The 12,819-nt window shown below is 39.2% G+C and overlaps 1 protein-coding gene across 1 annotated transcript; it reads left to right on the plus strand.

The window, feature by feature from the left end:
• The first annotated feature begins 4,123 nt into the window (after positions 1-4,123).
• On the plus strand, positions 4,124-12,023 carry upp1 (uridine phosphorylase 1). Its single transcript, XM_088929535.1, has 8 exons — positions 4,124-4,319; positions 6,090-6,144; positions 7,413-7,530; positions 7,626-7,784; positions 8,063-8,177; positions 8,487-8,696; positions 9,448-9,594; positions 10,229-12,023. The coding sequence occupies exons 2-8, from the start codon at positions 6,104-6,106 to the stop codon at positions 10,369-10,371; spliced, it is 933 nt and encodes a 310-aa protein (XP_088785661.1). The 5' UTR covers positions 4,124-4,319; positions 6,090-6,103; the 3' UTR covers positions 10,372-12,023.
• The last annotated feature ends 796 nt before the right edge of the window (positions 12,024-12,819 follow it).

A 12,819-nucleotide genomic window follows, 5' to 3' on the forward strand; every position in this document is an offset into this window, starting at 1 on the left:
GATCCCGCAAGCCTCCGGACATCCACATCCTAACGCCGAGCCCTGAGCGTCGGCAGCTCTAGGCTTATATATCAACACTGATTCTTAACACCTGGGCATAATATAGCAATCGAACTAGGACGCGGGAATGTGGAGCGCCCCCTAGCGGAAAGGATGCTAACCTCTAAAATAGATACCTCTTATAATTCAATTAAACTGGTCAGAATTGGAAGAGGGTAAATATATTTGCATGGCGTTATATACAATACATATTAAGTGTTAACCTGTGTAAAGGCTTCTGCCTAGCAAATAGTATTAGTTGTTCGTGTTAGCAGCACTGTATAATTTTTTGACAGTAAATGTCACACTGAACACATGATTTTTTTTTTAAATGTAGTTATAAAAGAATGAATAGTATTCTAGCATGTCCTAGACCAGTTTGTTTGCTTTTATTTCTTTTAAATTTAATGCAGGTCAGGTTTACAGTATGTCTTGGCAGCTGATATACAGTACTTTGTTCAAAGTAGTGGAAGGCCATGTTTGTGTTATGAAGAACATCTGTTGCCTCCATCTGTAATGTTTCAAGTGTCTCACATTCTGTTTCTGATACATGTTTTGGCTTTAAAAATATTTCCATCGCCCTCACTTAATAAAATGATCAACTTTAATGAGCCTGGGTGTACAGTACTGTATGCTAGAGTTACCTCCAGCCCACTAATCTTTGAAAACCAAGAAAACTGACTGAATTTGTTTTCAGAAACTCTGCACGAGAGAAAATGAATTTACATGACTAGTACCTGCTACTACTTGCATTTCGTAAAAAAAACTTTGTAGACTCCTCAAGAATAGTCGATGTAAATATTTTATTTCTCCATTTCTACCTACACCTTCCTCAAACGAAAAAATGAGTTTGTTCATAGCGCCATCTGGTGTTTATGTCCTATCGATCCTTCTTAGTTCTCGAATATTTTCCGAGAACAAACCACGTCTCATCAGTACCATCAAGGCCGAAATATTCTCCAGATTCTTTGACAAACCTCGACTATTGGTCATATAAAAGAGAAATCTTCTGAAGTATTTGATATGTTTAAATACAAGATCTGTGTTTGTAGTGTATTTCAGATATACTGTACTGAAATTATATAATAACCACAATACAGCTATTACAAATCCATCCATTTTCTAAGTAGTTTATCCAATTCAGGGACAAAGGGAGCTGGAGCCTAACTGAGCAAGCAATGGGCACAAGGTGGGATACACCCTGAAGCAGAGCTGTAAGATTATAGATTTTCTTCCTTTACAATATAACCATACTGTAGGGCATGGTGTATTATGGTTACCACTTTGACAATCAACCTTTTTTATCACCAGTGTTTTTCCCAATGAAAATGCTGGTCCTGTAAAGATCATGGGGACTGAACTGGGTACTCATGTGTGTTTGTATAGGTTCATAAAATTGGTCTGATTGCTAGTACCAAAATAATATGAGCATCTCATCCAGTCCTTTCTTGACACAAAACTGAGAATTAGCTTTGACAACACGGCCATCAGACCTCTTTGTGCCTCCAGTTTCTCAGTTTAAAATGCACACGCCTAGAGATTCCTGAAGATCCACATGCCTCTTCCTGTTGTTAGTGTTTTCTCAATTGTCAAATAATTAGTGCAAAAAAACCCCCAGGTAATTCAATTAAACTAGGACTACAGAAGAGATAAAAACAGGAAACCTCTGGGATTCCTAAACAGCCTGAAAAATAAGGAATCATTCACAGCTCAGTTGGTTTGCTGCCATTCAGTCTGACTGGTGACAGAGCTCCAGAGCTCAAAGCCGGTTTGATCACATGGATGGTTTTTCCCTATTTAACACCTATTAAAGGGAACCTGCTAGACGTCTCTTGGTATCGGTAAATAAATATTAACAGATTTAGAGTTCAACAAAACGTAAAAACAAGGTATCAGTTTTATCAGACTAATGTGAACAATTTGAGTAAAGATATGAATACAGTGGCCAAGGGATTAAGAAGTGAAGGCACAGGAAATCATTTCATCTCAATTTAGATTCCAGATACTTTTCAATGTTTCCAATGGATACGAAATGCATTGGAAGCACAATAAGAAGAATCCAAATGTTATGTAATGAAGAGTAAATCTGACCAAAATTATGAGCTGCAGTATTTCTGTTTTAAGGAGGTGAAGGCATCCAGCAATATTCAGCTGTCTACAGAGTTTGCGTATGGGTACGTCAAGGGGAAATTCTGAAAATATTGTTTTTCAGTCAATATGAAATTCATCATTTTAAGTATTGTTTTCAGCCATTATTCATCATTTTAAGCAGAAAACTGTGAGATGTGGTATAAATTCAGGACTCTTTTTGTTTTTCTTTAATGTAACTTTAACAGATCCTGAACTCTTATATTATAGTGATGGTACTGAGATAAGAAATAAGGGCATAATAACAAGATGTTTACTGTACTGGAAACAGCACAAATTGTCCTAAGTGCAACCACAGGGTAAAATCATGCACGTCAATAAAGCACCAATTAATGTGTGAAGAAAACTGGGTATTGATGAGAGGAGTTGTTCAGGCTGGAGTGGGGATATTGAGAGTTCATAAGGAATAATGTTAGAAGAGCTGCTCTTCTTTGCATTGATGACACACTCTCTGGTATACTTAAGGTATGTATTATCCATAAATTATTATTTTTTATTATTTATTATATCTTTATCCAAAGTAACATACATAAAGTAACCACATCCCATTCTCATACTATATCATGTACAGCAGTACGATACATAAAGCAATAGAACGAAGCTTGAAAAAAATGCAGTGATACAGTACAATAAAGTTGGAATAAACAGTGATATAATAAAGATGGAATAAACAGAGTGATATACAGTACAGTAATTTAGCTGGGGACACGGAACCTACTGAAACAAATACAAGTTTTGCAGTCTGAGCCAGTGCAGTGTTACTCCAGCCTGTGTGCCCTCCTGACTGTTTGGTCTTTCTCGTTTTAAAGCCACACCAGAACTTCTACAAGTTCTGCTGCTTGTAGAAGTTACAGTAAACATGGCCGGACCTGCTCAGGACTGGGTGGAAAACTTGCAGGCAAGGCTAATGAGGAGGCCGACCCAAAGGTGAACCCGTAGGTGGAGCTCTTCCCTTGGGAACAGAGGAGACCTTCCAAGCCAGCGCCTCGTTGCCCTGTTGCAGGGTGGAATTTCTCCATTTACTTTAAATTCAAACCGAGTTTCCAAGGACTAGGTAATTAAAAATCCAGTGGCACTTCGCAAAAAAAGTAGAAAAGATAAGTATGGATTTACCCCCATGGTGGATGTAAGTCTCCATCTATATTTAAGGTGTTTTGGAACCGTTTGCGCTGCAGACGGCTATGTAAATTCAAGGAATCACTACCATCTTGGGGGCAGCAGGGGACGCAGTGGTCAACATTGCTGGCTTGCAGTGCTCGTTCCTGGGATGCTATTTGTGTCTGAGGACATACTGGCGGGTTAATTGGCTTCTGGGAGAACCGTGTGTGTTCTGCGATGGCACTGGGTCCAGGTGTACCGTGTCTTGCCAGGATAGGCTCTGGCTCCCCCAAGATCCTGTATTGGATAAAGCAGTTAGAAAATTGATGGATTAACTTATTGCACTGGTAGGTAAACGCATGTCAGGTTCCTCAAAGGTAAAGGTGTTTCCATATTACTATATACTCATTTGATATTATGGGAACTTATGTTCTTCTTTTTAAATGTCATAATGTCATTCGAATGCTGGTTGAGTCTCTGAGGTTTTTCGGCATGTCATCATCAATCGTCTCATATATCTTTTCGTTCTTGTAGCATTTCTTTCACTCAAGAAAAGCTACTAACAACTGGTTGCACGCTCACGTTTCAGGGAGCGGCGTATCCTGTTTCAGGCGGATCGCTGACTTCTGACTCGCTGTGAAGCACAGATTTTAGGTGCAGCACATACGAACGAAAGATTGTAAAAGTACAGTAAAATAGTTCGGCAGTACTCTCCTGACGTCTACGTCACAGGAGTGATTGACATTCCAAGTCAGCGCGACTAGCAGCCAAGATCTCTGATCTGCGCAAATTTCCCCGGGGCGAAGCCGACTGACGTCACGCAGCGGCCCCTCCCCCAGCGAGCGCGCTGCTCCGCAGATCTGCAGGAGTGCGGCGATGTGGTGTAGGGACTGTGACGTCACGCACAGCAGGCGTGAGCGGCAGGCGCAGCAGGTTCTGGAAAACGAGAACTGATCCCACTAATTCCAGTGGTGACCCGAGTTCGGCGCTGCAGCAGAAAGGTCGAGTGGGGTCCGCATTCCGCTTCATAACAGGTGAGATTTTTCTTTTGGAAAAGATTGAAATTTTTTTTATCACTTTTTAAAGCAAACGCTTATTTTGTGCTTTCTTTTTCTTTGTCCGTTAAGCATTTTGTTTCATGTCATTGAATCTGCCCCATTCAGTTTCACGGACTCTACTGTAACTGTACAATCCGTCTGAGATCGATAATGTTAGACTTTGTATACACTGTTATACACATCTGATATCTAACAACACGTTTAAATATGCAACGTCTCTTGACACCTTTCACATTCGCCTTACTGTGACACCTTGAAGAATGAATGGATATTCGCTGTTGCACAGCGTGTCTTCGGACAGTAATTTCAGGATGTAGTTAGCTCCTTAAACCTGTCGTACAAGCGTAATTTAGGGAGACTGCTAATTTGAGGACTTCCTCTTGTGAATCGTAAAAGTCCAGGAAATGCAGTACACGGCAAAAATCATCGGTCGTACTGGTCAAATTACAGAGGCAGGAAAAACGTTTAAGCGAGTATTCTGGTACAGTATCTTGTACAGCAGCAGTCCATTACAGACAATATATCCGCCTCCCTTTCAGATACCAGCATAGTGGGTGCTGCATTCAGAGAACATTTTTTTTTCTTTTACAACCAAATATAAGTAATTTAAATCGCTAAATACTGTATATTACATATATATATATTAATGCTAGCAAAGCTACTAAAACCTACTGTAATTTTACAATGCCTTCCAAATAGTTTCGTTTACTAGCAGAAGCGATGATCAGATATCTGTCGGTTCGGGTTCGTCTAGCCTGCCCGTGCTCTCTGTCCGTCTGTGTTTCAGCATCTGGACAGCAACTAGAAAACATTCGCGAGGTCGGTCTTCACGGTCACCGAGCACCACTGTGAGGGCCTGCTTGTTTTTGTAATCTGGGATATTCTGGAGTACAGTACGACGGGTGACAGCCATGTTAACATGTAATCCAGAGGTGCAGACTTCAGAAATTAAACAGTGCAGTCCGTACAATCGGGAACTGAAGTATTTGTCTATCATCAACTATCGGGTTTATGTGAACATCAGAAATGAAAAAAATGTTGATATTGGCGATTGATTGGCTGATGTTAACAGTCAGAGTTAAGACTAGGTGACATCTGAAACTGTACTGGGTCTGTTTGAAGGATGTTTCATGTGCAATCGTTAACCCTGTCAGAATACAGCTGCAGTTTCTAAAGACTCAAAGTGAGCCTCTTCACTTGGATTGTGAACTGTTTTAGGAGATAAAATGGGGCTGTTACCCAAGTGTCCTGGCTAAATGTCATAATTTGGCTTCCAGAAAAGTACTCCTTCAGTCACATGGTGAATCATTGTTACTCCCTGCCTGATGTGCCGTGGCGCTGTTCTTCAGTGCTGGCGAGGGACATTTAAAGTCCACTCACTGGGAGCCAGTAGGTCTGTGGTCAAGGCTTGGTCTGGGGTCTATGTATTCTGCCCTCATAGTATTATGAAAAGTGTAATTTTCCTGCCATATCTTTTCCAGTAATATTAGCAGTGGTAATTCACAAGGAACTGTGCGTGTTTCACTGACCAAGATATTGTCTATCTATTAGCTATCTGGATTTGTGCCAAAGAATATCTGTAAGTCTACATAAATAAAATTGTATTACAAATTGCTTCTGCTCTATGTCTTGTACTCTGTTCCACTTTCAGTTAAGGCACATTTGTTTTGTTACAATTAAGCTGCGATAAGTGAGAGAATCTAACCATACACAAAACGTTTCCCCACTGCTTTTAAACCTCGGTAGGTAACTTCAAGAAGATGGCCCCTGGTACAGAAGGGAGAGATGAAGAAAGCCCAGCGTAAGTAATTGAATCCAGTTCACAGTGGCGTGCCACTGCCACCACTGTCTCAATGTGGAAGTGATGATTTATTTTTATTGTAAAACAAAAGTAGCAAGGTTGACTTATTGTGAGATTCACTTCTTAACAGCAAGGATCTCTTTGTTGAATGCTGCACTGTGCCTCCTAACAAGGACAAAAGCATAGAGGATAAAAGCACGCAGGACAAAAGCACAGAGGATAAAAGCACGCAGGACAAAAGCACAGAGGATAAAAGTGAGGAGTTACACAAGGCAGAGAAGAGAGGCTGTTCCTGTAACAACTGTTCTTCAGAGGCCGGTGTGCCCTGGTTGGCTGTCTAACTAAGTGGGTGTGGCCTGTATCCTGGGAAACAGACTGGAATTCTAACTGTAAACAGGAAACAGGAAAAGTCATACGATCACAGCATTTGCCTTGACGTTATTGGCAGGAAGATCAGTCAAATGACTTGCAGTAATTTTGAGATGTTTTGACTGCTCAATGTACTGTGTGTGTAGTAGTAAAAACAGAGAGTAAAACACAATGGCTGTGAGGCCTCCTTCATATTAGGGGTGTGTCTCCAGTGAAGAAGGAAGAAAATACAAAACACAGTTTCTCTTAGGATACCAACATAGAAATGCAGCTGTTTTCCAACAATAGTAGTATCTATAGTTCTGACAAGCACCTATTGATTTCTTGTCAGCTAATGACATGTCATGTAATGCTTTTGTAAGAATTGGATTAGTCAGAATAGGATTTCTAATATTGCAGACTGTCTAAAACGAATTTTAAAAAAGCCAATTCCAAAGTATAAGATAGAAACTGGCCATCTAAAATTCAATAATTTAGTTACACTTTTTTCAGCCATATACTGTATGAGGTAACAAAATGACAAAGTAATTTGAGAAAAAAATGACAGAGCACTCAGAACTCAGAGAGTTTCCTTGAGTGTTCATTCAGGTTTTTTGTCATTATACTTACACGGGTGCATAGTATAGTGAAAAGTGTTTCTCATGAGTCTCTCAGGTGCAGTATATATATAGAACAGCAGACAATAGACTATAGAAATACAATAACAATAACAGTGTAAACAAGAGTATGGTGCCAGTGCAAAATTGTCAAAAACTGTGCAAATACACAAACAGAGAAAAGTATACAAACAGGACAAAACCAGTGCAAAAATAATACGGCGATTATTAAATTGTACGACTAGTACAGTTTTAAGTACAATTAGGGTGACATGCAGTTCTTCATTCTGTTTTCTTTTGCAGTGGGCATCCATCATATGTACTGAACCCGCACTTGAGCACAATTAAAGAGGATATTTTATACCATTTTAACCTGGGCACTGCCAGTCATGATCTGCCAGCAATGTTTGGGGACGTCAAAGTAAGACACCTGAGATTTCTTTAAGCAGAACCCAGAAAGGATTGCTGACCATTCCAGCGTGTGATCGCCTGTATTGTGTCTTGACTCGTCTCTAGTTTGTGTGCGTTGGAGGCAGCCCCTGGCGAATGAAGTCTTTCATACAGTACATTGCTGGGGAGCTGGGGCTGGGAGATCCCAAAGCTGAGTACCCCAACTTCTGCGAAGGGACGGATCGCTACTGTATGTACAAAGTTGGCCCTGTACTGTCTGTCAGCGTAAGTCTTCAACCTTTTTTGATGCTTCATTAAGTTTTATTAAAAAGTGATGCTAAATTTCTAATTAGTCCTTCATTATCAATAAAAATAATTGCTGTCATGGATCATTAGTGGAATCTAATGAAGTGATTTTTAAAGTATAATCTACACGAAACCATGATTAGGAATGCAGTAGCTTAAACCTGTGGTATCTTTTTGTGTTATTTTTCAGCATCTTTCTTAATGCAAACTTGCATTTAGCATGTTGACTGACCTGAGTGACTGTGTTTCTGTTTCAGCATGGGATGGGTATTCCTTCCATTGCTATAATGTTGCATGAGCTCATCAAGCTCCTGCATCATGCAAAATGCTCCAATGTGACCGTAGTGCGCATCGGGACCTCAGGTGGAATAGGTACCTGTTCACACTTGTTTTTTCTTTATTTCCAACTGCACAGAATGACTAGAAATCAGATTTACTGTTTTAATTATGATCATATTTCTAACCAGATATATTAATTATTTTAACTGTGTGTAGAAATGAACATCTACAAAACAAGTGGTACAGTAGGTCCTATCATACAGTTCCCCATCTGTGTTCAACAGAGGTAACGTCTGCGAAAGCTGCTCAGATGATTTCGTCATGTTGAAATGATTACACAAAAGGAGCACATGGGATAAACCCTGAAGTAATGATCCCTGTCGTTCTTCTTCCTCTCACGAGGTCTCGAGCCAGGCACAGTGGTTGTCACAAAGCAATCAGTGGATGCCAAGTTCCAGCCCCAGTTTGAGCAAGTCATTTTAGGCAAGACAGTGGCCCGCCCTACAGACCTGGATGAAGAGCTTGCTCAAGAACTGCTGCAATGCAGTAAGGAGATAGACGAATTCAATACTGTCATTGGGAACACAATGTGCACTCTGGATTTCTATGAAGGTATAAATGTGGAAGCATATTTTTGATATATTCTTGCATATCAGGAAATAATCCCTTAAAAGCTGGTGCACACAGATATAAATTATTATTGTATAACTTTACATTGCAAAACAGAAGGTTATTATGATATAAGTCTAATGAAAAGGTGCACCTTATTGCAAAGGAACCTTTTGTGAATGATGCCCTTAATGTCTTTAATTTGTTTGTTTTCTTTTTTATATCCCAGTGCAGGATGACAACCATATCATTTTCTCAAGAAAATTAGCACAGTGGTCAATGAGTTGATCTTGGAAAAACACACATGCAGGACTGCAGTGGGGCACCAATTTATTAATTTCATTTTAAACTGGCTTTTACTTATTTCATGGCAGTGCCACAGTCTTAGAAACAGTCTTAGTAAACATTATACACCAGCAAATTACTTTTTAAATGTTCTAATTAATTTTTTAAAAAATCACCAGAATAATTTATCCATTTTTAATCAAAAATGTGTGCAATAAATGTAAAATTCAGTAGTTCCGAAGAGTCCTGTATCAAGTAAATTCAGTTTCAATGGCTTTCACTTTAACTGGTTGCATAACTGTCACACCTGTCTTAAAAATCAAGTCTCTTCTTCGTCTTATCTTGTTCTTTTCTTTGCTCTGTAGTGGTTGGAACCTGTAGTAACTGATAAGCATTTTGTCAGTTCAATAGGACCCCTGAACGGCTTTTCGTCTTGCTTATTTCGATGTGCTGTCTTTCCTTGAACCAGGGCAAGCTCGTCTGGACGGTGCCTTCTGTTCCTACAGTGAGAAAGACAAGCTGAATTACCTGAATGAGGCCTATTCTGCAGGAGTCAGGAACATTGAGATGGAGTCGTCTGTGTTTGCCTCCATGTGTAAACTTAGTGGCCTCCGAGGTATGCCCTCCTCTGTCGAGGACTGGTAACCAAAATATAGGAGTTTCAGACTAATCAGGTTTTAATTCAGGCCATTTCAAGAGATTACAATGGGATTACTGGGACTGTAACCCTCACTGGTCTTTCCTGTATTATTTCACATAAGCTATTTAAAGAAATAATAAAAAATGCATATATATCCCAGAATTATTATTATTGTTATTGCTATTAATACTACTACAGGTGAGTAGCTGCGTCAGAATCCGTAGGCTGCAAAGGAACAAGTAGTATTCCATGCTGAAACGAGAAGAAAGAAAACACAACGTTTCACCTGTGGAGCCTTCTTTGGGTGTGAAGGCAGAAGAAGGCACACCTGAAGAAGGCTCCACAGCTGAAACGTTGTCTTTTTCAGCATGGAATAAACCTATTACTTGTTTCTAACAATACTACTACTACTAATAATAATATTATATGGCATTTACAACAAATGTATCAATTTCAAGTATTAAATTAAATACATATTTCAGTAGTTCCAGAAAGATTATAAGTGCATACATGCTAATCGGGCACGTTAATTACACAAATAAAGGATTTTTCTGTTATTGTGTTGGCCATCTTTGAGATTGCCGTCTCACTCGTGTTGCTGTAATTCCAGGGGCAGTCGTGTGTGTGACGCTGCTGAACCGGCTGGAAGGCGACCAGCTGACCAGCCCTCATGAAGTCCTTGTGAACTATCAGCTCCGTCCACAGAAGCTTGTGGGGTATTTTATAAAGAAACAGTTGCAAAAAAGCAATTAGCTGGTGTACTCATTACAGCAGATGACTGTAGGCTGTTCTTTATTTTTTACATTGAAGACCACAACACATATTCACAGAAATTCACTTCTAGATTGAAATTTTAACCCTTATAGTGATTTTACTGACTTCCTGATGTTATTTTGTAAATAAACAGAACACAGCCTTTACTACTAAACCAACAATTCTTCTTAATTCAGTAGCACTTGATATGTAGATCATATAATGTACTGTATTCTCTTCAAGAATAAAATGGTTTTGTGCCAAAGTATATATTTGCCTATAAAACACATTTAGAATTAAAAAAATGTTTTCAGTATATATATTTAAATATTCAGAACATCTTTTTTCTTGTAATGGATAAAAATGCATAACACTTTACTGCACTCCTACTTTAATTTATAGAAAATATGTAATACATGAATACAGATCATCTTATAGATACCATAAAATATACATTACAATAAAATTAAATTATAAAGAAATGAAAAAAATCAGTGGTGTTGAACGTTTGTGCATTTTAAACTTGCACAAGACGTCAACAAAATAGTTTCTTTTAATGATTATCCTAATGTAATGCAAAGACAATAATCAAAAAGATACACACGTCTTTGCAGTTTGTTTCAGGCCTGTCTTGTCACATGGGCAGCAGATCATGAATCTTGCAGTACTTATCCACAATGTACTGCATATAAACCAGTATCAAAGAAAGACATACAGTTCAATCCTTCCAACAGGAAAGGGCTGCTTGTTTACTGTCACTTGAAGCTGTTGTGAGTAGTTTCTTACTGACGCAGCCAAACATGTTTCTGGACCTTTAACAGTTAAGAATGATTTTATAACATCTAGGGGTAAGGGGGTTTTTATATGGTAAAGGGAGTTCACCTCTAAACACAAGTACTGTACTGTAGGACTCCTAACAGGCATCATTTTGTATTTGTTTTGATCATATGGACTGAAATGCCAAAGCAGTTTGTTCTTTTGTGTTTAAATGCATGGACTGAATGAATGCTACTGTTATACCGACTGTGGTAGGGTTGGTTAGTGATTGTAAGTGATTAAAAAAAACACAAAAATATTGTAACAACAGACAAGATGTACTTCTTATACAGGAAACAAATAACTGATAGTTTCTTGCCAGTGCATTGGAATAACTAGGAGAACAATTTGGACTCTCAGATGAGTTTGGTTATTAAGATTATGACAAAATCAACACAGTCTTATGTAAATATTCATACAACTGTTAGTTTGATGTTTCAGGAGAAATTTTAAGAATTCTGATACTAAGTACAGTAGATTTCAGTAGTTGGGTTAGATCCTAATGAATGTTATATAGAGATGAGAAATGTAGAGAGTATTTGCTGTGACTCTCTTAGCTGGGGGATTGGGGCAGCCCAGCTGTGAGGAATGAGCTAGGGAGCTGCTGCAGGGGTGTAGATGGGGTGGTGTGAGGGATGCGAGAGATGCATGATACTGTACGTAGGAGAGCAGACGTGGGTGAGATTAGGATCTAACCTCCCTCCTGACCTTCTGTTGCAAACTCCACTATGTACTGAAATCTGTAACATTCCAATGTCAACAGTACACAACAGTAGCACAACAGAATGTAAACAATGCAATGCAGTTTTTAATTGAAATAAAAACACAAAAGCTCTCATCTCTTTGAATTTTTTCTTGATTCTTTGCTGATTCTGGTAGTCTTGTGATTGACAAAGGACTTTGTAATGAGTCATATTTGTAGCATTTTGATGTGTTTCGTAATGTGTATATTGAAATACTGAGGTGTAGCACTCTGGCACAGTGGTTGGGACCTGGGTTCTACTCCAGAACTGGGGTGCTATCTGTCTGGAGTTTGTATGCTCTCCCTGTATCTGTGGTTTCCACCAGGTGCCTCGGTTTTCTCACAGATCCCAAATATATACTGGTAGGTTAATTGGCATCTGGGAAAACTGGCCTTACTTCAGTGAACTAACTGGCCTTAGTTCACTGAGAGTGTGTGTGTCTATGTGTGCCCTGCACTGGGCTGGCATCACATCCAGGGTGTATCCTGCCTTGTGCCCAGTGCTTGCTGGGATAGGCACTGGCTCACCTGCCACCCTGAAGAGGTAGAGGCAGTTAGGAAATGGATGGAGAAATATTAAGAAGAAACATGAGACTTTAGTTTTCTAGCATGATTTGTCTTAATGAGCTGATCTAGCACATGATAAGACAACCACGGCCCTGGAGAGCCACAATCCAGCTGGTTTTATAACTCACCTTCAAAAAATGAAACTCCTAACACTTGGTACAATTTCATTTTAGCCACACAAGCAGGTGAATGTTCAATTAAAACGCTAAACAAATGAAAATACCAAAAGCCTTTTTCTCTCAAAAGTCCCTGGTTGGCTACTCTTGAATTAAATTGAATCAATCAACAGATCAAAACTCACATGAGTTTTCACCCAGGAAATC

The sequence above is a fragment of the Atractosteus spatula genome, chromosome 12, assembly GCF_055471065.1.
Source record: "Atractosteus spatula isolate fAtrSpa1 chromosome 12, fAtrSpa1.hap1, whole genome shotgun sequence".
NCBI lineage: Eukaryota > Metazoa > Chordata > Actinopteri > Semionotiformes > Lepisosteidae > Atractosteus > Atractosteus spatula.